Genomic DNA, 27,613 nt, shown 5'->3' with positions numbered 1-27,613 from the left:
AGACACGGGGATCTGTTACATTATATTTTGCATTATTTTACGTTGGTTAATGGGCGTAATCCAAGAGAAAGTTGACGGACCAAAACCGTCTGCTCCTGCAAACCTCATTTTTTATATACTTTCTTTCCTTTGACAAGGTGGTAAGGTCATGAGGCCCCTCACTGAATTATACGTTTGGTAGTTTTCCAGATAAAAAATGAATGATCTGTTCTTTATTATGGAGGCTGTGTCATGTGAGAGGATAAAGGCTGATTTAGATGTAAAGGGGACCAAGGTTTTTATTTGGTTTTGGCAGTAACTTCCATCTGACTCTGGGCACGTCACCCTAACAGCTTGCTGCCTTCTAGCTCCTTATTTGTAAAATAAATGAAATAACACATAATGATAGCTAGAGCTTTGGTGAGATTAGCAGAGAAAATAGATTAAGTAGCGTGATCTCCTTAGAGGAAAGAAGCTATATAAATGTAAGATACTAATATTATTTCAGTAGACATAAATTTTTCCATATATACATAATTTTACTTTAGGAGAAAAGGAAGGAGTGAGGACGGGGACTGATATGTTGAGTACCTACTACGTGCCAGGAACTGTTAGGTGCTTGACATATACAGGAAAAGTGGAAAAGTCTAACGGTTAAATTTGTGCCTTGTATCACAAAAGCATGAAACTGAGTTCTGACTCTTCTGCTTTTTAGCTGTGTGACAATGGCAACTGTCTCTACCTCTCTGAATCTCAGAGAGCTCTTCTGTAAAATATTTATGGGACTGGCCTTATATAGTTATTGGGAGATTTCGGTGAGATAATGTGCACAAAGCTTTTGATGTTTAGCAAGCACCCAGTTAATGCTAGCGAATGTTCCTTCGTTCCTTTTCATAAATAGATAGGCACATCCCTCCCTTCAAAGGATGGGGAAACTGAGATTCCAAGAGGTGAGGCATTGGCTCCAGGTCACACAGCTGGTAATTGGCAAAGCTGCAAGGAGGAAAATAACACACTAAAGCTTATGGTGGGAGTTTGGGAGGTGCGAGGGAATCAGAAGCATAAATTCCCATGATCGGTTTCTGATGCTAAAATTTCAAGTTTAGTTCTATAAAAATTTACCTTTCCTGGGCTTCCCTGATGGCGCAGTGGTTGAGAATCTGCCTGCTAATGCAGGGGACACGGGTTCGAGCCCTGGTCTGGGAGGATCCCACATGCGGCGGAGCAACTGGGCCCGTGAGCCACAACTACTGAGCCTGCGTGTCTGGAGCCTGTGCTCCGCAACAAGAGAGGCCGCGATAGTGAGAGGCCCGCGCACCGCGATGAAGAGTGGCCCCCGCTTGCCACAACTAGAGAAAGCCCTCGCACAGAAACGAAGACCCAACACAGCAAAAATAAATAAATTAATTAATAAACTCCTACCCCCAACATCTTAAAAAAAAAAATTTACCTTTCCTGGTTGATTGTGATTCTTCCTCTGCCTGAGGATAGTCTGCAAGTTTGCTTTTTTGCCTTCACTCTGGATGCTGCCCAGAGCTAAGTTGTATTTTCAGTTGCAACAGATCTCACCTGGTACCTCACCCTCATCACACTCCTCTGATTCTTATATTCTTATTTAAATGAGTCTACTGAGTACGTGACTCTTCCTATAATCTGCCTCTGATCATTTTGGGAGGTGGGCGGAGAATAAATCCTAAAGCCATAACAGGTCAAACTTGGAGCCCGGGTGGTGCATATCACCAAGCCTTCTTTTCAGAGCCTCTGCGAATCCAGCTGTGTGTGTGGCTGTGTGCAAGTTTTTCTCCTGGCTGTCCTCAGGAAAATGACATTGGACCTTACAGGCTCTGGGTTACATTCGTCCGCAGTGACACTGTGTATAGCTTTTGTTTTCTGCTCTGGCCAGTGTTCTTCCGTTTAGAGCAGTCCGTCAACTGGACGGATTCTTTGAACATTCCTGTTAATCAAGATTCGCTGAAATAGTTTCTTCTATTTTTCTTTCTTATTTATGTAATCAAGTTCTGGGTCCTATTTATAAACCACCTGCACTACAGGTGTAATGCCTGGAAGTACTGTGCTGAATGCTTGAGGGTTTCTCCCTGAATTCTCACACCACCGCTCTGAAGTTGGGAGACTGCTCTTGTGCCCACTTGCCTAATGGAAGGCCTGAAGCTCCCAGGAGTCAGTGCCCGCTGTCATAGGGCTACCAAGGGGCAGAAGCATGACGGAACTCAGGTCTTATTTACTGCCTTTTTCCCTGTTCTCTTCTCCGGATAGCAGCTTTTTCTGGTGTATCAGTCTTCCACTTCTTAATCAGGGACCCTGAAACGTTTTGAGCAGTTTATTTTGATCAGAGGCCCCACCCCATTCACATCTTCATTATGCCCCCAAACAAACAAACAAACAAATACTCCCTTACTTAACTGTTTTACCAAATATTGATGAGAAAACCACACGAAGTAGAATGAGGGTGCTTTGGTTTGAGAACACTGAGTTCATGTCTGGCTTTAAGGAAAGCTGTAAGGAATCATGAATTCACCAAAGAAATGAAAGTGCTTAAGATTGACTCATTCCCCCCGCGAAGCTACATCCTTCCTGGATTGTCCTCCTCTTTCATTATTTCTTGTCAGTGTCTGCGTTGGTTTTACTTTAAGTAGGATTAAATAAACAAGTACCTCCATCCTGTTCTCCATAGGGCACTACTTTTAGCACCGTGATTTTCCAGATTTTTTTTCTGTGCAACTTCAGACGTGTAAATCTCCTTCTCCATCTTTCTTATAATGGTATGGGATTATATTACACGCACTCTTATGCAGTTGCTTTTCTTTCCTTTTTTTAAAAACTTATTTATTTATTTATTTTTGGCTGTGTTGGGTCTTCGTTGCTGCACGCAGGCTTTCTTCTAGTTACAGTGAACGGGGGTTACTCTTCGTTGTGGTGCGTGGGCTTCTCATTGCAGTGGCTTCTCTTGTTGCGGAGCATGGGCTCTAAGCGCCTGGGCTTCAGTAGTTGCGGCACGTGGGCTCAGCAGTTGTGGCTCACGGGCTCTAGAGCGCAGGCTCAGTAGTTGTGGCGCACGGGCTTAGTTGCTCCACGGCATGTGGGGTCTTCCCGGACCAGGGCTTGAACCCGTGTCCCCTGCATTGGCAGGCAGATTCTTAACCACAGTGCCACCAGGGAAGTCCCTGCAGTTCCTTTTTTTAACTTAATGTGTCATTGCTCTCTCTGAGGAGAGTTCTTCCTTACTCTTTTTAAGGGATACTTAGTGCTTGCGTGTTACGTATAACATTAAATCGTTCTCAATTGTTGAATATCTTGGTCATTTAAAATTTTTTCTCTTTTACTAACAGTGTCATAATGATCTCCTAAGGATCTTCCTGTTCTTCTGCTGGGAGTGGGAAGTGGTAGAGGCGGGACCGTAACTGGGGAAGAAGTGAATGGAATGTGGGGGGCCTTGGTGTAGCTTTTGTTCCTTGATTGTCTCAGTGCTTGTTTGCACCAGTGTGCTGCATATTGCTGAGCTTCTTGGAGACATGGACACTTCAGGGCCAGACAACCATCTGCAACACACCCGAGTGACCCCTCGAGTGGTCCTCAGAGCCAAACTTGACGTCACTCTCTTAGGAAACCCCATTGATATTTGAAGGGCCTTCCTGGCTCACTGCATGGCAATAATAATATTAAGCAAAGTGACTACTTACTGAGTGCAGAGTATATTCTAGGCCTTATGCTATATTATTTAAGTCATTCTGTTATTCCCTATTTTTTATACATGAGCTAAGTAAGCCTGAGAGAGGTTAAATAACTTGTTCAAGTTCATTAAGCTAATAAGGATAGAGTTGTGCAGGATTTAAATATGGGTCTGCTTGACATCAAAGTCTATTCTTAACGTCTGTGGACCTCTGAGAGCACTTTTTCTTTTTGTAATAAGGGGCAGTAATTGGTATTTTAAAATTTAATTGTATACCAACCCGAAGCGTGTGGAGCATAAATGGCCAAAGCTCAAATCAGGATGCATAACCTGAAGGAAGTTTATGGGCCACTTTCTGGTGTGAGAAGCACTCTGGAATATAAAGTTTTTTTTTTTTTTAACTTTATTGAGGTGTAACTTACATACAAAAAATGAACCCATTTCAAGTGTACATGATGATGAATTTTGACAAATATAGGTCAAATATATATCTTGACTGTAACCACCATCTCAGTCACGATATAGACCAGTTCGGTCATCCTGAAAGTTCCCCATGACCCTTTGCAAGTCCTCTGGCCCCAGGTGACCACCTAACTGCATTTATGAGAATATAAAATTTTTATGCTGAAATGTGAAACTTCTAGGGTATTTGTAAATTTATTCAGCAGGTATTTATTAGCACCTACTTTGTGTCAGGCATAGTTCTAGACATGGAGGACACAGCAGTGAATAAGCTAGACAAAGCCTCTGCCTTTGTGGAACTTCTACTGGGGAAATGGACAGTAGCACACACAGGCAGTGTGTGTGTCAGCTGGCCATATTTTTCTGTCTGTGGAGAAAAATAAGGCAGTGAAAGAAAATAAAGGATGTCATTGATGGGGCTAGTGAGTTGGTGCAGTTTTAAGTAGTGTGTTCATGGCAGGCTTCGGGGGAAGGTGATAACTGAGCAGAGAACTGAGGACATGAGAGAGCAGACTAGGCTTGTATTCAGCACTAAGGCAGAGGAAGCAGCAAGTGCAGAAGCCCTGAGGTGAGAGTCCACCTAGGGTGTTCAGGGAATAGTGAGAGCACTCGTGTGTCTGTAGCAGAACAAGGGAGGGGAGAGAAATAGGAGATGAGGCCAGAGTGAAATGGAGAGGCCAATACCATGTAAAGTCTTTCCATTAGTCAGTGTTCTCCAGAGAAAAAGAACCAACAGGATATATATATCTCCATACACCCACACACGTGTATACATACATATATGTAGATAGATGTGTGTGTGTGTGTGTGTGTGTGTGTGTGTGTAAAGAGATTTATTATAAAGAATTGGCTCATGTGAATATGGAGGCTGACAAGTCCCAAGATCTGCCGTCTTGGGAGACAAACTGGGGACTCAGGAGAGCTGATGGTGTGGGTCTGATCTGAGCCTGAAGTGCCTGAGAACCAGGAGAACCGATGGTGTAGTTCCAGTCCAAAGGCCAGGAGCCTTGAGACCCAGGAAGTGCCGGTGTTTCAGTTTGAGTCGAAGGCATTGTTCCAGCTTGAAGGCAGGCAGGCAGGAGGAATTCCTTCTTATTCAGGGGAATTCCCTATAATTTTTGTTTTAATACAGGCCTTCAACTGATTGAATGAGGCCCACCTATATCAGGGAGGGCAGTCTGCTTTACTCAGTCTATTGATTTAAATGTTCAACTCATCCAAAAACACCCTCATAGAAACACCCAGAATAATGTTTTATCAAATATCTGGGCACACCTGTGACATATAAAATTAACCATCATAGTCCTAATAGACCCTCATAAGGATTTTGGCTTCTACTTGGAGTGAAATGTGAAGTCACTGGAGGATTTTGAGCTAGGGAGGGATATTATCTGATTTAGGTTTTGAAAGGGTGATCCTGCCTGCTATTTTGAGAATTATACTGTAGGAAGCCGAGGGTGAAAGCAGGGACTGGTTAGGAGCTATTGTAGTAATCTAGGTATGGTGCCTGGACTAGTGTGGTAGTGGTGTTGGTTAGAAGTGGTCAAGATTCTGGGTACATTTTAAAGGAAAAGCTGCCAGGATTTGCTGACAGATTGGTTGTAAATTTAGGAAGAAGGAACTCAAAGGTGACTTCAAGTTTTTTTGGCCTGAGCAACTGGAAGGATGGCGTTGCCATTTACTGAGCTAGGGCAGATGTGGGAGGACAGGCTGGGTGTGAGGGAAGAGCAGGTTTTGTCCATATTTATTCTGAGATTCTACTAGACATCCAAGTGGAGAGGTCAAGTAGGCTGCTAGGTATGTAAGTTTAGAGTTCTGGTGACAGGTGTGGGCTCAAGAGAGAAATCTGGGAAGCATGAACATGTAGAAGAAGCCGTGAAATTAGATGAGATTATTTTAGAGAGTAAATACCGATAATGAAAAGAAGGGTTTGGGAACTGAGCCTTGGACAGCCCACATCAAGGTTTATGGGTTAGGGTGATAAGGAGGAACCAGCAAGAGAGGCTGAGAATAAGTGGCCAGAGAACTAGGAGAGTGTGGCGTCCTGGAAACAAAGGAATTGTTTTAAAGGGGAAGGACTCATCAGCTACACCAGATATCGCTGATGGGTCAAGGAGGAGAAGGTCTAAGAATTGATCATTGGATTTAGCAACATGATTTATTTATCAGTTAATCTCTGGGTATAAAGGAAAGCACAAAGGCTTTGGGGTTAGACAGACCTAGGTTCAAATCCCTGTTCTCTCATTCTCTGGGTATATCAGCTTGGGTCCTCTGAAAACAGATGCCAGGACAGAATTAGATGTGCAAGAGATTTATGGGCAGAAAGGCCTGTGAAAGAGACAGGATGCAGGTCTGCCACTGGTGAAAAAAGGAAAAGAGGAGGACTGGGTAGAAGACACCTCACACTGCAGTGCATTTCTGAGAAGGTCAGCCGGGCTGATGGTGCGTTCCTGAGCGAAGATTGCCCGTCAAAGGAGTCCCTGTGCCACGGGTGGCCATTGGCTGACAGTGGCCTGGGGAATGTGCTCACTGTAGTGACCTTGGGCAAGTCATTAACTTTTGGAAGCTTCAACCTCCTTATCTGTAAAATGGGCGTTATTTCTATGATTTTTTTGAAGAATACTGGGATATTATATGTGATACTCCTAGTGTGAGGCCTGGTGTGTCATAAACTTTAATTCCTTTTTCTTACAGTATTTGTTATTATCTAATTCTCCTGGTTAAGGGGTTCTTGGAAACATTCTTTTTCTGATTATTTGGGAGTAAAACCAACGATATTTTCTTTCTGTTTGCTGACTGCTCTTTCAGTCCTTAACACTCTCTTTCCCTCTTTTCCTCACTAACCCCCTCCCCCAGCCCCATGTTCATTTTTTTTTCCTGTCTTTTCCTCCATTTTTAGGGGTGGGAGGACTTGAGTCATTACGTTGTAATTATCTTGGAATTTAAGTTGCTCAGGAACACTGTAGTTTGTTTGTTAATGAGTACTTGGTTTGTTCTTTGAATATGAATTGTGGTGACCAAGACCTCCTGGAAGGTATATCCCAAAGAAGCAAATCTGCTGACTAGTCCTGCCTGTGGTGTGAGATTTGCGTAGTATTTCTGGAAAGGCCAAGGGACCGTGGCTCTTCTCACCCTCAGCCCAGTGTCAGCAGTTCAGCTTGACACTGAACTGCTCCCCAAGGCCTCACAATTGTGGGATAATTGACATCATTGGCTCCCACTTTTCCTTCAGGCGTTGTTAGTGATCATAGACCTTATGCCTAGGCCAGGCTCCTGCCCTCAGACTTTGTTCCAAGGTGACAGCATGGAGGAGAATTCTCCTTGGGATCGGACCAGGCAGTTTCACCAGATTACAGTTAAAAGCCCTGGGTTGTGGTTGTCCTAGGTTGGATTCTCTTTCACAGGTGTATTTTCGTAGCACAGGCTGATGTATGGTCTCTCATGGATGATGACCAGGTTTTTCTAGGGCGAGCAGCTGGTACGGCAGGGTGTAGGGTCCCCAGGCTGACTTAAACAGGGAGGGGTAGCTGCTGTGCAGCCAGGGAGAGCTGGAATTGACACCTGGAGGAGCCAGGCTTACAGTCAGAACAACTTGAATAAGAGAACCAATGAAATGAGTTGTGTGACCTTAGGCTAGTTACTTCAACGCTCTGAGTCTCGGTTTCCTCATCTGTAAAATGCGGTAGTAGCAATATTTGCTTTTCTGAAGTTATTGGGAGAAACTCTTGTGGAGGATAAAGGGGAGAGGGGGCGGCAGTAGACAAGGAGAGCCTTTAGACCGCGATGCAGGTCTGATACCAGTGAAGAAAGGAAAGAAATTCACTGAATGAGAAATAGTGTTATTTTTAAAGTCTTCCTTATCAAGTTAACTGTTGTTGCTGAGTGTTCCCATGACCTCTTCTGCATGGTGATTGTTAACTGTTATGGGGAAGCAGTCACTGCCATCCCACAGGTGAGAAGATGGAGGCATGCTGCCTGCCATCAAGCTTTCCACCTAGGAGACAAGTACTCAAGTACTGTTCAATGACGAGAACCAGATGGGCATATGGCATCTTTCAGTAGCTTTATTGAGATATAATTCACCCATTTAAAGTGTATAATACAAAGGGTTTTAGTATATTCAGAGTTGTGCAACCATCACCACGTTCAGTTTTAGGACATTTTTCATCACCCCACAAAGACATCCTGAACCTACTAGCAGTCACTCCGCACTTCACCCCAAGTCACCCTCCTAGGGATTGCTCGAGGCAACTACTAGTCTGCTTTCTGTCTCTATAGATTTCCCTATTAACACTTCATATGAATGGAATCACACAGTATGTGGTCTTTTGTGACTGGCTTTTTTCACTTAGCATAATATTTTCAAGGATCATCCATGTTGTAGCCTGTATCAGTACCTCATTCTTTTTTATTGCCACATAATATTGCATTGTGTGGATATGCCACATTTTCTTTATCCTTTCATAAGCTGATGAATATTTGACGTGTTTCCACTTTTTGGCTATTACGTATAATGCTGCTGTGAACATGCTTTCGGTTCTCTTGGGTATAGACATACAAGTGGAATTGCTGGGTCATGTGATAAGTCTGACTTTCTGAGGATCTGCCAAACTTTTTCACAGGGACCACACATTTTACATTCCTACCAGTAATATTTAAGGATTCTAATTTCCCCATCTCCTTGCCAGTACTTATTGTTGTTACTGTTATTGTTATTATTATTACCATGCTAGTGGGTATGAAGTGGTATCTCATTGTAGTTTTGACTTGCATTTCCCTAATGTTAATGATGTTGAGTATCTTTTCGTGTGCTTGTTTGCCACTTGTACATCTTTAGAAAAACGTCTATTCAAGTCCTTCACGCAGTTTTTAAATTGGGTTGTTTGTACTTTTGTTGTCGAGGTGTAGGAGATCTTTATATGTTCTGGATACTAGACTCTTATCAGATATATGATTTTCATCTCTTTAATTATAAAAATAATACACATTTATTGCAAAAATTCAAATCCTACAGAAAAATAAAAAGTTATTTTATTGTTCCCCAAATATTCTTCCCAGAAGTAACTGTTGGTAAGTTTAATATATATCCTTCCAGATTTGACAAGATGCATACACACACATACACACACCACACACACACACACACACACACACACACACACACACACACACACACACACACCCCTACATATTTAGTTTACATAAACGGGATTAAGTATCTGCAGTGCCACAACTTGCTTTTTTTGCCTTAACAGAATCTTCTGTACATCTTTTCATGACGATCTCATTGTTTTTGTGCCTGCAGAAAAGTACTGTTTTGAGATGGGTATAATACAGATGAGGAAACTGGGGTTCAGAAAGTTAAGTACTTTGTTCAGAGTCACAGATTAGTAAGCAGAGGAATCATTATTCAAATTGAATCTGTTTCCAAAGCCCATGTTCCTGCCACACTATCACATTGCTTTACAGGCTGCTGACCTGGAACCTCCCTCCCTCTAGCTCGGTGGCCTCTCTGTCTAGCTGCTGTATTGCTTTGTGGATCTCGTACCAGGGATAGTGTGTATAAGGTGCACATTCTAGGAAATATTGATAATACCCTTTTCTTCCATAAGTCGCATACATATAAACCTTTAGTGATGGTGAAAGAAAAAGAAATCAGAGGAGACCGCCTAATGACCTCATTTGGGCTGGGGCAGCCACCAACTGCATTTGAGCAACTGTAGCTGCTTTTCCAGCCCTTTTCATGCCCGCTGCCTGTTCGCCATCGCTGCTTTCCAGGGCCGTTCATTCATTCATTCTGCTGGAGGACTTCCAGCACGGTACGTTGTTTCTCTCGACTTCCAAGCCTGGCGAGCCTCCCTGCAGTTTTAGGATGGCTGCTTTCTCTTCACCCAGCCTGTGGCTTTTTAGGAGAGCTTCCTACTATTCAGGTCCCAAGTGTGTGGAATGGGGGCCCCCTCCCTGCACAGATGTTCTGTTTGAAGCACACAAGAAAGTGCAATCAGGAAGCAAGAGCGGAGCGTGGGCTGCGGAGAAAGTTGCCATCAACACCTGTGCAGAAGCTGCGCCCAAAAGGACAGACTCCTCCTCCCCCCGCCCCTCTTCTGTTGTCACCCTTTGTGTCCTGCACCTACTTACAGAACCTGGCAGTTGGCCGCTGGAGATCAGCTCACTGTTCTACTGCCCACCTGTAGGGACTCGCTTTCTCCTTTCTCCCCACTGTGCTTAGACTTGTAGGGGAGCCGGCGGAGTAGCAGTGAACTATGTGTCTAAGCAGGCCTTAGTGAACGAGCAGTGCTCTCCACGCCACTGCAGCTAGTAAGATTAGCTGCTTAGATTTGTCTAGCACCAGCAGGGAGACCTGGAATTCACGAATCAGGCTGCACTGGGCTCAGATCCCAGGTCTACCAGGAGCTTGTGTGGCCTTGGGCAGGTTACTTGATCTGTCTGAGCCTCCCTTTCCTAATCTGCAAACACCAGGTAATAAGACCACTAATGTCATAGGAATGATGTGAAGGTTCACTCAGCTAATGCACAAAGTGTGCATCATCTCAGAGCTTGGCATGTGGGAACAGCTCTGCAAATGTTAGTCATTGTTCTTCTGATTGAAGGGGAGCAGATGGCACTGGGGCTAGAGGACTAGGCAGTTATCCGTGGGTCCTTGCTGCGATCATAATGTTTCCTCCTTCTCTCCCTATCTTGCTTTATTTTCTTCATAGCACTTACGTGTCGGTTTATAGACTTACGTGTACTCTTTCTCTCCTTCACTAGAATGTGACTAGGCCAGTTTATTTATCTCTTGTTAAAATAAAATACAGTGTGTGTTTGTGAAACAAAAAAAAAGAATGTGAGTAGGTGGAGCGTCGTCAGTTTGGTTCATTGCTGTATCCCTAGACCCTGAAACAGCTAGCGCGTAGTAAGGACAGTAATGCAGTCAGTGTGCCCACTGCTGCTCCAGCTGCTATTTGTATCCTAACTGCTATATTCATAACAATCTTTTGAGGTAGGTATGTCATTACCCCTATTTACAGATGAAGACGCTGAGTCACAGGGGAGGGGAGTTCTTTGTGCCCAGTGTTACACGGTTAGTAAGGGGAAGGACAGGCGTCTTTCTCAGAGCCTGGGCCTGTAGCCACTCTGCTCTGCTCTCTCTCTCTAGTGGGAGACTTCACTATTATTTTTATTACTGATCTGATTGACAGCTTTTAAAATAGTCAGTACCTACACATGCAGAATTCTTTAACCATCATCTGTCATTCGCTGTTAACACTAACTGTGGAAGAAGAAAGGTAACATTTTTATTACTCCCCCCACCCCCATTTACAGGTGAGCAAACAATAACAGATAGTGTTTCTTGAGCAGGTCACCATGACCGGCACATTTAGTAACTCTTTTAATCCTTACAACAGTCCCATTAACTTAGTGGTGTTATACACATTTGACAGATGGGAACACTGAGGCATAGAGGCAAAAGTACTTGCCCAGGGCCATACGTCTAAGCAATGATAGATCTGGGCCTCAAACCCTGGCAGTCTAGCTTCAGAGACTGTTCTCCTAAACACTTCAGTAAACACCCTTCTTTGTGATCTAGGGAGGAAAAGTTAATTGTCCACAGTTACCCAGCCTCTAAGTGGCAGAGCTGGGAGTGGAAGTCAAGTCTACCTTGACCGCCAAACCTGTGCTCTTTGTCCTGTACACGAGAGCTGAGGTAAGAGTTACCTCCACATATCCCTGGACTTGAGTTTCCAGCCTTCTGTGGTGACAGGGAAGGAGAACGTGAGTGACTTCATCAAGGTCACCCAGCTGGGAATGTGGAGCTGTGACCCCTGACCTCAACCTCGTCTCTCTTTCCATCATGCTGGGCTGTATTTCGATGGCATGTCTGGTTTAGCCAGGCCTCAGTCACAGGACAGGCCTTTGAAAGCAGGTGCCCACTTGTGTCCCCAGAGAAAACCGAAGGTACTGCTGATGGTAGAAGTCCTTCCAAAGTGTGTGTGTGATTTCCTTTGGGCTAGAAGGACATCTCGTGTCTTTATGAGACATGTAAGACAGGCTGGTGAGCTGGGGGGGGGGGTAGGGTGGGATCGGGGGCTGGTGAGGAAAGAGGGGAGGGAGAATTGTGTCCCTAGGAGCATAGGAAGTCTGGCTGGGCTACACAAACAAAAACATTTCCTTCGGGGCCAGCGGCCCCAAGGCATTGGGCAGCGCCCACCATCAAACAATAAAGCAGGGCATGTGTCTGCTGCTGATTGCAGGCCGATGCGCTGTTGGTGGGGAGTCTCCCAGCAGCCCATTGCGGAGGCGGGCAGCAGGCTTTCTCTTGGTGGAGCTGTCAGAGATGTGCTTCCACAGGCTGTTTGTTCCCTGGAAGTGGGGCACCCTTCTCCCTCAGCCTCCTGCCTCCCGTGGCCCCCATGCCCGCCCTCGCTCTTCCCGTTCTGCCCCTCGCTGCCCACCAGCCACTCAGTAGCCTAAGTTCCTAGTGACTGAATCCTTTTTGACTGCCTTCTCCCCGAACGCTCGCATCCTGTCGTCCCCCAGCCTTGGAGATTCTGTAGTAAGGAAAGCGGCCACCCCGTATTGGGCTGCTGCAGTGCATACACACTGGCCACGTGCCGAGCCCTTGCCACCATCATTTCATTGAATCCTTGCTTCCACCCTCTTGGTGATATTCTTCTATTTTACACACGAGGAGACTGAGTCAGAAGACGTTGAACAGCGCGCTCACGGGTCTGAAGTGGCAGAGCAGAGATGCCAGCTTAGGTCTTCGTGGCTCTAACATGTGTCCTTTCTACCTTTTTAAGTCCCCTTTAAGTGACCAAAGATCCTTTTGAAGTCTGACATATTATATTGGGCAGGCCAAAAAGTTCGTTTGGGTTTTTCTGTAAGATGTTAACGAAAACCCAACCAAACTTTTTGGCCAGCCCAGTGACTGGTCTAAACTGCAGTTGCCACGCTGAGCGTAGCTTCCTCTGATGTACACCTGGTGAATGGCTTTGCACATGTCCCGTTCTCGTTGAAACCATAGGAAGTATCATTTCAGTTGGGGGGACTCTCTGCTTTGTGAGTTACCAGAGGGGCATGCCCCTTGGCTTATTGTTCATGGGAACGTGCTCAAGGAATTTTTCAGGAAGCCCCCATCCAGGATGTTACTGGAAGACTCACCTGATGGAGTTTGTACAAACAAAGTGTGACCCTCCCAGCTCAGCCAAAACCCCTGCCTTATGCGGGGAGGCTCTCTGACCCTGGCGGAAAAGGCTACTGTCTTCATCATCCAGCCGAGAAGCCACTACAGGCTAGGCCCTGAGCTCCCCATCTGCGGGCCTAGAGGCTTCTGGGCAGACTTTCGCCATATCCTTAGATCTGGTTTGGACATTGGTTTCTGCACAAAATACAAGTCTGATCATGTTTCCTCTGCCTCACTCAGACATCTGTGATATTCCATGTTGTTCTTAGAAACAATCTACTAAGTCTTTTTCTCTCCTTCTTTTCTTTTTATTGTGGTGAGATATACATTAAAAATCTACCATTTCAAAAAAAAAATCTACCATTTCAGTTATTTTTGTTTTTGTTTTTGTTTTTTTTTCGGTACGCGGGCCTCTCACTGTTGTGGCCTCTCCCGTTGCGGAGCACAGGCTCCGGACACGCAGGCTCAGCGGCCGTGACTCTCGGGCCCAGCCGCTCCGCGGCATGTGGGATCTTCCCGGACTGGGGCACAAACCCATGTCCCCTGCATCGGCAGGTGGACTCTCAACCACTGCGCCACCAGGGAATAACTGCGCCCTCAGTTATTTTTAAGTGTACAGTTCAGTGGTATTAAGTACATTCACATTGTTGTGCAGCCAATCTCCAGAACTCTTTTCGTCTTGCAAAACAGTAACTCTGTAGCCATTAAACAACAACTTCCCATTCCCCGATCCCCCAGGTCCGGGATAATCGCTATTTTACTTTCTGTCTCCATGAATTTGACTGTACCAGGTACGTCACATAAGCAGAATCCTATAATATTTGTCCTTTTGATTCTAGCTTATTTCACTTAGCATAACCTTTTCAAGGTCTATCCATGGTGTAGCGTGTACCAGAACTTCCTGCCTTTTTAGGCGGAATCGTAGTCTGCTGTGTGTACCTACCCCATTTATGTGTCCATTCATCCATCAGTGGATCTACTAAGCCTGAATACGGCATTGAAGGGCCTGCGTACTAGTCTCGCCCTTGCCAGCCCTGCCGGCCTCCTCACTGGGCACAGTCTTTCTCTGCTTTCTGTGCTGCAGCCACACTGCCTTTCTTCAGTTCCCCCAGAACTTTACCTGGAAAAAGGCCTTTGTTTTACACGGGCCATTCCTTCTAGTGGGAATGATCTTCCCTAGCTTCTCCACTCTTCTTCATCTTAACTTGAATATCCCTTAACTTAAATATATTCACACTTTCTTCTGGAGTCCCACAGGAGAGCTTGCTCAGCCTCCTTTCCCCTGCTTATTTTCATAGAGCTCAACATGTCTTTATTATGCTTCGTACCACTGTAACTTATTGATTAATTGTGCATGTGTTTTATGACTGCCTTCCATGCCAGACTGTAAACCCACTCTGACATAGTGGCTGGAATGCAATAGGTGCCCAGTAAATAGCTGCTGAATGAAACTGCAAACCAAGTGAATGAATTAATACCAGAAAGAGAAAAATTCATGGCTATATGCTGGGAACATTTGGATTTTTAAATGTACACAAGATGCTAAATTACTAGTCAGATCTCAAAAAGTCATCTTGCTGGAGCACAGATTGTTTGCCCTGTCATCTCTCTGTTGATAAAAACTTCCATGAATAAACTGTTCATTATTTGAAGATGCCTCCATAGTTGCCAAAACATAAACAACAATAGCAGCAAAGGCAGCTTACATTTTCTGATTGTTTCTATCAGGCTTTGTACTGTGTACTTTCCATATATCATCTCACCTAATCCTCACAAGGTCTCTGAAAGGTGGATGCCGGGGGTTTTGTTTGTTTATTTTCAATTTCTGTTTCCAGATGAAAGGACCAAGGCGCAGAGAGTTTAAATCGCTTGCTTAAGGTCACTCAGCCAGTAAGTGGCAGGTGCAGAAGTGGAGGGGCAGCAGGGTAGGATGGAGTACCATCCCCTCCCCTAGTGCCCTTCCCCTCATTAACGGAAAGAGCTTTTTATCCATTTTATAAATGGGGCCTCTGCCTTGCTTTTCTTTGAAGCCAGGGTTTTGTGGCTAAAGAAGAATTTGAAAACTCCAGGTCCACAGAACAAATTTGACCCTGATGCACCTCTTTCAGGCTCATGCCTTCCTGCCGTTACATCTCCCACTGTGCTTCTGCCTGGAGTGCCCTTTCCTTTCTTCTGCAGCTGATGAGTTACTGTGCGTCTCTGGGGCATTTGCCAAACCTTGAGACAGAATGAGCTGTACTCTCTGCATGCTCCTCCTGCAGAAGGCCTGTCCATCCGTCCTAGCAGCAGTCGTGCTCTTCCTAAGTAGAGGTTGACAAGTTTGTCTACCCTGCTGGACTGAGCCTCTGGAGAAGTTGGACCAGGCCCGCCTCGTCTCTGGTGCTCCTCAGCCCAGCCTGGGATCTGGCAGGGAACCCCGGGGCCTCAGCCAGTGCTTGATGAGTGAATGCATGCCAAGTGCAGAGCCGGTGCTCAGAACCAACCGGCTGAGCCCAGAGCCTGGAATACAGCTAGCCTGTACTCACAGAACCCCGTGAATGCGAGATGGAGACGATCAGATGTATTAATCACTGGTTTGGAAAGGAATTAAAATATTTCCATAATATAGTATGTTTCTTTTCTAAAACAGATGTGCCTTCGTTGTTTCATGAGGAAGTAATTAAGTGTGTTTGATTAAAACATTCATAAACACGATCAGATTTATTCAAGGCTACTATATGCTGCTATCTTTATTGTTGGTACTTTATATAATGTTGTGTGTGCATCTCCCAATCACCCTGTAAGGTGTTTTTATTATCTTCATTTTAGAGATGAAGAAACTGGGGCTGAGAGAGATTAATTAGCTTGCCCAAGGAGAGTCAGCTTCTGAGTGATAGATGCAGGAATAAAATGTCTGTCTTGACTTCAGAACCAGTGCCTTTCCATCATCCTGACTGCTTCTGATCTTGTAATTTGGATACCTTCAGCTCAACACCCGGAACCACCATGCAGAGACGCCTCTCTTCTTCTCAGCCCTTCCTGTGCCTGGTGTCCCCTCCCCCTCCTCCGCCCCCCGCCCCCGCCCCCCGCCACTGCACTCCCCTCTCCATTTCCTTAGAATATTACCTCTGTATCTGCATCCTGAAACTGAAATATTTTTGTCAGTGTCAATAACTGAATACTATTATATATGGAAACTGGTGTTAATAGTGTAGTAAGGTCACATTTACATTAATAGATATAAAAAATACACTTTATTAAGGCCAAATTACATATATTATGAATTTGTTTTCTTTATATAGCCATTTATTCTTAAGGGTTTTTTGAGTCCCAGTTTATGTATTTTTGAATGTGTGATTTTTTTTTTCTCCATGTTAAATATAACAATGTAGTGAAAAAGAAGTTGGTTAGATAATTTTTTTATTTTATTAAAGATTGTCTAAAAAGCAGGCTACCTATTTCAAGTTACATATGAAATATAAGACTGAAATACTTCTCTGTAGAGAAGTTAAAAGGTTTCTTACAGACTTAGATGCATTTATTTTCTGCCCCTCCTAGTATTTCAGCAGGATTAAGTTTTTTGAATCAGTGGATCAAGTTTTAATTTTCCTGTTCCTTCCTTATACTGACATATGCTTTGGCAGAACAAAAAAGAGACCTAAACATGTCAGCATGATTTTTGTTCAATGAATTAAAAACCATAAAAGTAACAAGATCTGATCCAAATCCCTAAACTCCTGACATGGTGGTTTTGTCCTTTTCAGTCCCAAGATTCATATTACTGACTTTGAAAAAAGCTTTGTGCCTGGAAGCAGAAGTTACGGCAGCAGCACATAATTTATTTGAAATAGATTGCAAGGGGTAGGCAGCATGGAGTAGTGGGAAGAATACAGGCTACAAAATTCTGGATTTGAATCCCAGTTCTGTCACTCAAGCCCATCTGTGTACCTCAATTTCCTCATTGGAAAATGGGGGTTTTAGAATCTAGTTTGATAAGTTGTGAGGTTCAGCGAGGTAAAGTACTCATCTGGCATTGAGGGGCTCCGTAATGGTAGTCATCAGGATTATTTTTATTTTGAGAATGTTTTTAAGAATTTTGAGAATTCAAATAGCTGGATCCAGAAGGATTTATTTATCACATAGTTGTCCACTTTGTCCTCAGAGCTTATTCTTTCTCAAAATTCTTTAATTTTTTTTCTCATCCTGTCAGGAAAAAAATACCAGGTAAATGCCACTAAATCTTTAACACCTGTTTGCCACTGTTTCGCACGGAACATATACCCAGAACTTGGGATTATCCTTACTAAACCGAAACCACGTAGATTTGAGGATCAAGAATCACATGCCAGTGATCTGCAATTCAGGACCCAGGAGGCAGAGGAATTTTTTCATACTAAGAGCATTGGCTTTTGAGACAGGCCAGCCTAGGTTTGACTTTGTGTAAGATAACCAAACTTCTTTGGACCTTATTTTCTTCACCCATGAAATGGAGTTCATGATCTTACAGGACCCTCTGTGATACAGCTCTCCAGCCTCTTTCCTTGTTACTCCCTTCTCTGTTATCTGTGCTCCAGTCAGTTCCTCACATGAACATGATCTCGTTGTAACTTAAAGCCTTTGTACAATGCTCTTTCTTCCTCCTGGAGATCCCTACCTGTATTGGCAACTTTGCCCTCATTCTTTAGATCCTTGTGCTGTATTAGTCAGGATAGGATGGGCAGTGCTCTAGTAACAAGCAACCCCCAAATCTCCATGGCTAAAATAACAGAAATTTATTTCTTGCTCATGATGCATGGGGCACTGTTCATCATAGTCTCTCTGGGGCCTAAGCTGATGGAAGCTCCCTCCCAACTTGCACTGCAGCCAACAGAAACAAATGTGGTGCAGTGCACGCTGGCTTATAAACCTTCTGCCCTGAGGCGACACCCATTCTGCTCATATCTCACTGGCCAGAGCAAGTCGCACAGCCACACCGAACTTCAGAGGGGATGGGGAAGTGCATTCCCACTGGAAGGAATAAAAACCAGAATATTAGTGAACAAACCTAATGACTACCATGCTTAGATATTATTTCCTCAGGAAAGTCTTCCCTCCCCAAACTGACCCCTCCCCAAACTCAGACACGCTCTATTGTAAAGGTCTGTTTACTTAGCTCTCTCCCTAGCTAAGCTCCCTCAGAACAGGACAGAGGTCTGTCACCTTCATCGTAGCACACTCTGTGCAACCAGAACTCTGACAGGTAGTAGGCACTCAGTGCGTACACGACCAAGAAATGAAGGCAGGACGAACATGCTAGACTACTTTGCTGGCTTGTTGTGATGATTAAATGTGAAATAGGAATAATAACTGCTTCATACAGTTGTTGTAAGGGTCAACTTACAAAAACTTATAAAGTGCCTGTCGCAGGTGTTTATAATAGCCCTTCAATGTGCTTGTTGTTGTTATTATGATGAGGATATTAACAGTAAAAATAACTGACATTAAGCATTTTTAATGTGCCAGACACTCTCATGGGTACTTTAAGGAAGTTAACTGGTGCAGTGGTTCTCACATGTTGTGTCTGGGTCAGTGTTGAGGTGATTCACAAGTAATTTGCTATAATAATAGTTAAGATTCTGAAGGTTGCTGCTTATTTGTTTTGGGTGATTTAGAGGTATAGAGATGGTGCTATTTCTGTAGCATCATCATGCATTAGCACTGCTTTCTTTAGCTGGAGACAAAGGGGTGAAATTATAGCTAATAGTTGCTTCCTCTTATTGAGCACTTAAAATGTGCCAAGGTCAGTGCTAAACAATATACACGCGTCATCGCATAATCAGTCTTCACACCACCCATTTAAGTCAGGTACTGACTATCCCCATTGTACAGATGGGAACTCTGAGGAGGGGAAGTCAGCTATGCATCTGGTAAGGGGCATGGCCAAGACTTGACTTCAGGCCTGCCTAGACTCCCTGGCTCATGCGTTTAAGCAACACTCTTCTTACTGGCTGTTCTCAGCTATCTCACCAGGAACTCTCCTTGACCTTGAGCATCCCCATGGACGTGTGTCAGGAACGTGAAAGACCCTCCACCTGCAGAGAGTAAAGTCACAAACTGCTGAGCTAGTGGGCAAAATGATGTTGAATTCTTGGCTGGCTGTTAACGTGTGGGATGATTTTGTTGAATGTTCTTTCGTCTTTTATCAGAGTAACCAGGGAGCACAGGGAAATGCTGGTGAAACTGGCTAAACAGAACACCAACAAGGCCAAAGACTCTTTACGGAGGGTTCGTACCAACGCAATGAATAAGCTGAAGAAATCGAAGGATAAGGCCTCGGAGGACACCATTAGGCTCATAGAGAAACAGGTACTGTTGCCAACAGATGTAGTGCTTATGTATCTGACCCAGAAGATCACGTGTTCATGCCTGAAGTGAGGAGAATGAAAATGGAATACTCCTAGTTCTTTCACTGATGTGATCGGTATTGGCTGAGTCTCTGTTCTGGACCTGGCCCTTCACTGGACCCTGGGAATAAGGAGGAGGAGAGGTAGCTGCTGACCTTCCACTGTGTTCCAGGCTCTAAGCTGAATGCTTTACAGCACTTCATTTATCCTCATCACTACAAAGCTGTGAGGTGGGTGGTGAGGAAACTGAGGTCCACAGAAGGTAGGTAACTTGCCCAAGGTCACACTGCTGGTAACTGGCAGCAGTGGGATCCAAAGCCAGCAGACTGATCTCAGAGGCTCTACTCTGATGCTCTCCTGTCTATGCTTGGCTGTCTGGGTGTGGAGAACTGGGGACTTGACACTGTTCTTAGTGTGCTGAGCAGTGGCACTTCAACAGGGCTTAAAGGAGCTACTGGAGTGAAATAGTGAGAGGCGAGGGGGAAATGTCGAACAGCATATGTAAAGGTATGGTGTTGGAAAAGAACACCATTCAGTTAGATAACCGAGGCTTGGACCCGGGATGACACTGGGAATGGACAGAGAAGACACAGTGGCCAATTCATAGCAGGTCTTGTATACCAGAGTGAGGAGTCTGAACTTTAACACGTCCAGAGGTTCCCACATTGGCTCTGCATCTTTATCAGTCATCCGTGGCCACAAGAATGCCATGTAGCAAAGTACCTCAAAACTCAGTGATTTATATGTCAAGCATTATTTCTTATTCTTGTTTCCGTGGGTCAGCTGGGATGTAGCTGTTCTAGGCTGGGCTCAGCGTACTTGCCTTCAGATCTGGGATGGGGCTCAAGTCTGCTGTACACCTCTCCAATCTTCTGGAGTCAACAAGCTTCCCAGGGCATCTTTTCATGGCAACGGCAGATGCCAAGAGCCCAGCTCCTCAAGTACATTTTAAGCACCTGCTCTTGTCACAACCCACAGGCCAAGCAGATCTTACGGGCCAAGCCCAGCACCACTGGGGCAGGGAAGTATATATGTTCATGGAGGTCTGGGGGAAGGAGTGAATACTTGTTGAACAATAATCTAATCTAATCTATCATCACAGCATTCCAGTCACTTGAGGAGCTAATAAAAATATGTATATCCTCCCCTCTCCTCCCCCTCCACTCCCAGAGACTGAGTCAGTGAGTCTGGGGTGGGGCCTAGGGGTATGCATTTTAAAATGCTCCCCAGGTAATTCTGAAACAGGAGCTCCCTTGAACGATTATTTTTTCAGACAGTGGGGCCTCACACTTGTGTTCAAAAGATGACTGCGGTGGCTGGGTGGCAAACGGATGGTAAAGGGCAAGAACGGAGGCCCGGAGGCTGTTGCAGAAATCCAACCAGGAAATGATGGTGGCCTGAACTTGAGTGGTACCAGTGGAATTAAGATGGGAAGGTGAATTTACCAGTCTTGAGGAGATAGAATTTTTAATGTTTAGCATAATATAAAGGGCTTTCCCAAAGCCTCCTCGTCCACAATAAAAGCATTATCTTAGGAAGATTGAACAGGAGTGTGGGCAGGATGGGGAGTAAAAAGGGAAGATGCGGGAGGCTAGGAGAGCCGTTAGGGGCTCATCAGGAGGCCGTAAACTGGCTAACTACTCCCTTCTCCGTAGACTCGCACTTCGAATGCCAGTCGTCGACCAGGCCCAGCAGTCACCCAGGGGAGAATTTTAGATGGATGCCTGGCCCGCTCCTGCATTTTCTGATTCAGTAGGTCTGCCTAGGAATGTGCATTTTTAAAGAACTCCCAGATATGCGAAAGCAGACAGGAAAGGTGGTGACCTGGAAGCATTGCAGCATACCCCTGTAACGGCACCAGTGTTAGAAAGAGGTGGTTCCGCACTTGATGTCTTATAACCTTGGAGAAGTTACTTGACTCCTGGGAGTCTGTTTCCTCTGTACAAAGGGATTCGTAATTCCTCCCTTGAAGGCTTGCCCTGGGATGCTAGAAGCACCATTAGAGTAGGTGACACCAGCCCCTCGGAGCACCCTTCCTGACCTCTTTGTTCCCTCCTCTTTGCCTGCTTTAGCTCACAGAGGTTCAGAGACTAGCCCGGCCTTTTCTGAGCACGGCCCAGGCCTTGGAAGAGTCTAGCTGGGGCAGCTCCTTGTCTATCTCCCAGGGGATTCCGTCGCTGCAGTTGACACTTGGCCTTTGTGTTGCTTCCTGGTGGTGAGCCTGTGGACCTCTGGGGCCTGTCAGGCACTCCTCACTCAGCAAGTCTGGGCATCTGCCTCAGGGACCAGAGCCCATGCTCCTTGAAAAAAGAAAGAATGATCAGATATCCAGCAACCTCCTTTTTCTTTTTTTTGTAATCTGTCTTCTTGTACTTTTAAAAAAATTGAGGTAACATTGATTTATAATACTATATGTTTCATGTATGCAACATTATATTTCGACTTCTGTACACAATACAGTGTGGTCACCACCAAAAGTTTAGTTTCCACCCATCACCATACAGTTGACCCCCTTTACCCATTTTGTCCTCCTCCCACCCCGCTTCCCTCTGGTTACTACTAAATCCATTCTCTTTATCTGTGTGCTTGTTGTTGTTTTGTTTGATTTGTTCACTGATTTTGTTTTTTGGGTTTTTAGGTTTATTATTTTTTTACACCAGCACTCTTTTTTTTCTCTTTAAATTTATTTATCTTTATTTTTGGCTGCATTGGGTCGTCGCTGCTGCGCGCAGGCTTCTCTTTACCTGCGGCGAGCGGGGGCTCCTGTTCGTTGCGGTGCGCAGGCCTCTCATTGGGTGGCCTCTCCAGTTGTGGAGAACGGGCTCTAGGCACGCGGGCTTCAGTAGTTGTGGCTCGTGGGTCCCAGAGCGCAGGCGCAGTAGTTGTAGCGCACGGGCTCAGTTGTTCTGCGGCCTGTGGGATCCTCCCGGACCAGGGCTCAAACCCGTGTCCCCTGCATTGGCAGGCGGATTTCTAACCACTGCGCCACTAGGGAAGCCCCTATACCAGCACTCTTGATAAAACCTACTCGAGAAAGATCTCGCCCAAAGCCTTCACTCATTAGCACCTGCCTTTTCACCTTCCTCTTCAGATTAGATTTTTTATTCCGTGCTTATTACTGTTGATTATTATTATTTTCCAAAATGAAAACAACTTTATTAGTTTTTTTCTTATACTAAACTAATAGATGTTTAGTGTATATTAAAAAATTAAGGGCTTCCCTGGGGGCGCAGTGGTTGAGAGTCCGCGTGTCGATGCAGGGGACGCGGGTTCGTGCCCTGGTCCGGGAAGATCCCACATGCCGCGGAGCAGCTAGGCCCGTGAGCCATGGCCGCTGGGCCTGCGCGTCCGGAACCTGTGCTCCGCAATGGGAGAGGCCACAAAAAAAAAAAAAATTAAGAAGAAAGTAATTGGAATCTCATCACCCAGAGATTACCCTTGTTAACATTTTCTTGCAGGCCTTCAAGTTATCTCTGTAAACACATATGTAATATTACAAGAAAAAGGATCATACTATATATATTACATGATATATCCAGTGCAATAATCTTTATTATTTAAGATATTATCACTTAAATATTAGTTCTTACCATTGTTCTTAATAACTTTATTTATTGTCATATGGTTAAAAGTTTGCACGAGAAAATACTCAGTTGGGACTTCCTGGGGGTCCGTGGTTAGGACTCGACACTTTCACTTATAGGTTTCGGGTTCAATCCCTGGTTGAGGAACTAAGATCCTGCAAGCCATGTAGTGTGGCCAAGAAAGGAAGGGAAGAGGGAGGGAGGGAGGGAGGGAGGCAGGGAGGGAGGGAGGGAGGAAGGAAGGAAGGAAGGAAGGAGGGAGGGAGGGAGAGAGGGAGGGAGGGAGGGAGGGAGGGAGGGAGGAAGGGAGGAAGGAAGGAAGGAGGGAGGGAGGGAGGGAGGCAGGGAGGGAGGGAGGAAGGAAGGAAAGAGGGAGGGAGGGAGGGAGGGAGGGAGGGAGGGAGGAAATACTATTACTGTTTTGTGCCTAACCTTTATGGATTTTTTTCCTCCACATATCTGAGTAAAGCCACTGTAATGATGGTCATTCTTATTCTTTCATTCAGATAAGTGTTTTCTTCATCCCACACTGAAGGGATATGTGAAACAATGTTAACATTTTTGGTAATGCCTTCAAATGGGGATCATTTTGTTTAACTTCTTACAGAAAAGCTTGAGTAAAGTAAATATTAATTGTCTTTTTGCACACTTCATTTTGTTCTTTTTCCCCAACAGAAGGCACCGATCTGGAGTTTTGGGTGTGATTTTTTTTTGTTTTTATTTTTTATTTATTTTTTTTAAATAAGCAAAAGGCAGGGGCTGATTGTTGCTGATTGTTGCTTTATCAAAAAGTTTTTTTAAATGTATTTGTTTACTTTGTTTCTGAGCCGTGTAGGCTCATTGTAGAAAATGTAGAGAATTCAGAAGACCGTTCTTAAAAATGGAGAAAAATTCACCCCATAGTCCCACATTTGGGGATGTTTCTCCTTCCCCTTCCGCTTTTTTAACTACATAGTTTTTAACATGATTGAAAACTTATAGTTTACGTACAGTTTTGTATCCAGCTTTTCATCTTCTGTTGAGCGTTGACTATTAGCATTTTCTTTTCCTTAAAAGAAGTCTTTGTAAACAGCCTCATTCTGATGGTTGCAAAATAGTCCCTCTTGTGGTTATACCATAATTCACTTTCATAAGCCCTCTTGTTGAACATTTAGTTTGTTTAAACATTTTTTGTTATAAATAAGGTTGCAGTGAATATTTTTATAGATAAATCTTTGTTGAAATGACTTCCCTAGGGTAGAGTCTCATGTGTGGAATTATGGCATAAAGGGGATGCACATTTTTAAGGTTCTTGATACGTGCTGTCTAAATCACTTGCAGGGTGTTTAGAATATGTATATTTAAAAAATTTTTTGCCTTTCTAATCCCTAACATTTGAACCTAGAATTTTTAATGTGAACTTAAAATGTTGCTCATCTTAGAAGTATTGCTTTTACTTCCACACTCCGCAGAAAAGATGTATTCTTTCTATAAATCCATAAACCTTTCTAGAGGATAATGTAGTATATGCCAAAACCCATACAATTTCTGATTCATTGACTTAGGGATTTATTTAAAATAAGTTATCAAGGGCTTCCCTGGTGGCGCAGTGGTTGAGAGCCCACCTGCCGATGCAGGGGACACGGGTTTGTGCCCCAGTCTGGGAAGATCCCACATGCTGCGGAGCGGCTGGGCCCGTGAGCCATGACCGCTGAGCCTGCGCGTCCGGAGCCTGTGCTCCGCAACGGGAGAGGCCACAACAGTGAGAGGCGCGCGTACCGCAAAAAAATAAAAAATAAAATAAGTTATCAAGAATCTTATCTACAGCAGTGTCCATTGATGTATTATGTATAATAGAAAACTGGAAACTGTCTAAATTTCTGATAGTAGGAAAATAGCTTGTTTTACATCCATTCACTGGAATCTCTATATATAGACAGTTATACTTTACAGATGCAGTAAATGCTTTTGGAATGTATTTTTTTTAAGGTAGGTTACACTATAATCCATTTTTATAATGAAAAAGTATCATGTATGTGAAAAAGTTGGCAGCTTATTTAAAATGTTAATGGTGGTCATTTTGATTATGAACAATTGTAATTTTATTCTTTGTGAAATTTTCTTTTTTTTTAAATTTCCAAAATTCTTTTGAGTCAGATTTTTTTAAACTGTATTATAAAAGTGTTTCATCTTTGGTATATAAGAATAAAAGGATTCAGTTGTAGGTCCTATTCCTGCAGTCACGTCTGATCCTCACCTCTCCTCTACAACCTTCCCAACCCCCAGCCCAGGCCAGCTCTGCTGAAGAAGGACCAGGGTCTTCCCACTTGGGACTCTGACATCTGTCAGCCTGCTGTTTCACCTTCACTTTAGTTTGCTATAAATGGGTCTGCTGAACATTAAAGCACTTGGCAGAAACCACCAGTAAATCTGGCCAAGATCCTTTCACTGCCGCTTTTTTCTGAGAAACAGAGCCGCTCTGAAGTGAAGCTGGGTGCTAGTGGGGCTGAAGGGCTCCTAGCAGACTATGCAGGCAGGCAGGCAGGAAGGCTGGACTGAGTGAGGCAGTGGGTGGGAGCAGCACCCACCGGCACTGTGGGCGTTCTGAGCTTTGCTACCCAGGCCTGCCCCAGGGGTGTACTGTGTGCTCTCACCCGTCTCCCTTTTCTGTCTCTGCCTTTCATTTTCCTGAACATATAAGGAGCCAACGTGATGATGATGATGATCATGACCATGACAGTGACGATGATGTTGATGATGACGTTATCATCTTTATGAGGCAGCATGTTGTAATGGAAAGGGCTCTTGCTCTGAAGCCAGACTAGGCTGGATTCGAATTCTAGCTCTTTCACTTCTCAGCTGTTAAGGTCAGCAAACGGCTTCACCTTTCTGGGCCCGTTTCCTCATCTGTAAAGTGGGAGAAGTAATGCCTATCTCACAGGATTGGTAAGAGGACCAAATGATGCAACACACTTTAAAGTAGCCAGTATGGTTGCCGGTCTTCAGTAATTGCCCTCTTTGCCATCCTACTCCTCTCTCTCTCAACCTTATGGCTTTGAATATGGGAACGGGATTAACTGTTTTAATGAGTCTAGCACAGCCTCCCTTGAATGAGGAAGGACTAGGCCAGGTTCTGTGAGCTCCCCAAAGGGAGTAGCAGCATTAAACTGGCAATCAGGGGTAGGTGAGTTCTTGGCTCAGTCATACCACTGACTTTTTATGTGATCTTGGGCAGGTTAGTTAACATCTTATGCCTTCGTCTACTCCTCTGTAAAATGGGGATAATACCTGCCCCACCTGCCTTATAGTATAGGTATGTAACATTGTTGGATTTGAATGAAGTAACAGAGGACAAAACATTTCTGCACAGTGTGAACTACTGTGCAACTGTCAGGTGAAATCATTAATATTCACAGTATATTAAAGGGAGATAATAATAGTATTTCATACATTTTGAGGATTATGTGAAATAATGCATGTAAAGTTTTTTTTAGCCTAGTGTTGGGCTCCTAGTAAATAGATGCTGTTGTTGGTATCCTTGTTGTTTTTAATCATCGTTATTTTAAGATGGAAAAGATGAACTTGCAGGTGGACTGTCCCAAGGGCACTTTGTGCCTATAATATGGCAGAGAGTTAGTAAATATTTTCATCAATTGATTAATTTGAAAAGAAGTCAGAAAGTGATAGTAAAAATCAGAGTAATACAAGCAACATTTGCATAGCAAATAACCAGTTTAAACATACTTGTATATTCATGATTTTGTTTAACCCTCACAATTACTTTCTGAGGAAGGGAGTAGCATCCCCATTTGAGAGATGAGGAAACTGAGACTCAAAGTGGGAACTTGCACATTGTCACCCCACTGAGACTTTAACCCATGACGCATGTTATCAGATTGTTCCTGTAGGTACTCTTCCTCCCCCCAGTCCCAGTCTCTGGCCCCAAACACCATTTTTCCAGAGGAGGCTTGCAGCCCTTGTTCCTGGCCATCCCAGGCTGCCACCCTGCAGGTGCTGAAGTGCTGCTGGGCACCACGCCACACCCCATGCAAGGCGGCTGCTCAGGGTGGGGGCACAAGAAGCCTGCCAAGGGTTTGTGTCGGCTGAGTGAGGAGGCCCAAGCGGCTGTTTCAAGCTGGTCCTGTTCCGGAGTGCCCAACAGCCCCAGTGGAAAGCCTTGTTCTCCCCACTACAAAATGTGCAGCTGCTGCTATGGCAAGAACCTGGCTGTCTCCCTGCCTGGAACCAATTGCTCCAAATCCTTTCCAGTGCATTTATTTCCCAGTTCCTGGCCAGGGCCTGTGGTCTGCAAATAAAGATGTCACACAGCCGCTGTGCGGCTGAGCACACAGATCCTGGGCACCACGCAGCC

At 44.5% G+C, this 27,613-nt stretch overlaps 1 protein-coding gene across 2 annotated transcripts in view; it reads left to right on the top strand.

Annotated features, from left to right (window-relative positions):
• The window catches only part of MRRF (mitochondrial ribosome recycling factor), a 55,750-nt gene that overhangs the window by 26,151 nt on the left and 1,986 nt on the right, over window positions 1-27,613 (top strand). For both annotated transcript variants that reach the window (XM_082842517.1, XM_082842518.1), the window contains exon 6: window positions 19,481-19,640. In XM_082842517.1, the coding sequence (XP_082698643.1) occupies window positions 19,481-19,640 (160 nt within the window). The remainder of the gene's footprint in view (window positions 1-19,480; window positions 19,641-27,613) is intronic.

Source organism: Leucopleurus acutus (assembly GCF_964270905.1).
Source record: "Leucopleurus acutus genome assembly, chromosome: 7".
NCBI classification, from domain to species: domain Eukaryota; kingdom Metazoa; phylum Chordata; class Mammalia; order Artiodactyla; family Delphinidae; genus Leucopleurus; species Leucopleurus acutus.
The sequence above is the reverse complement of the archived record's forward strand: the minus strand, read 5'-3'. Positions and strand labels throughout refer to the sequence as shown.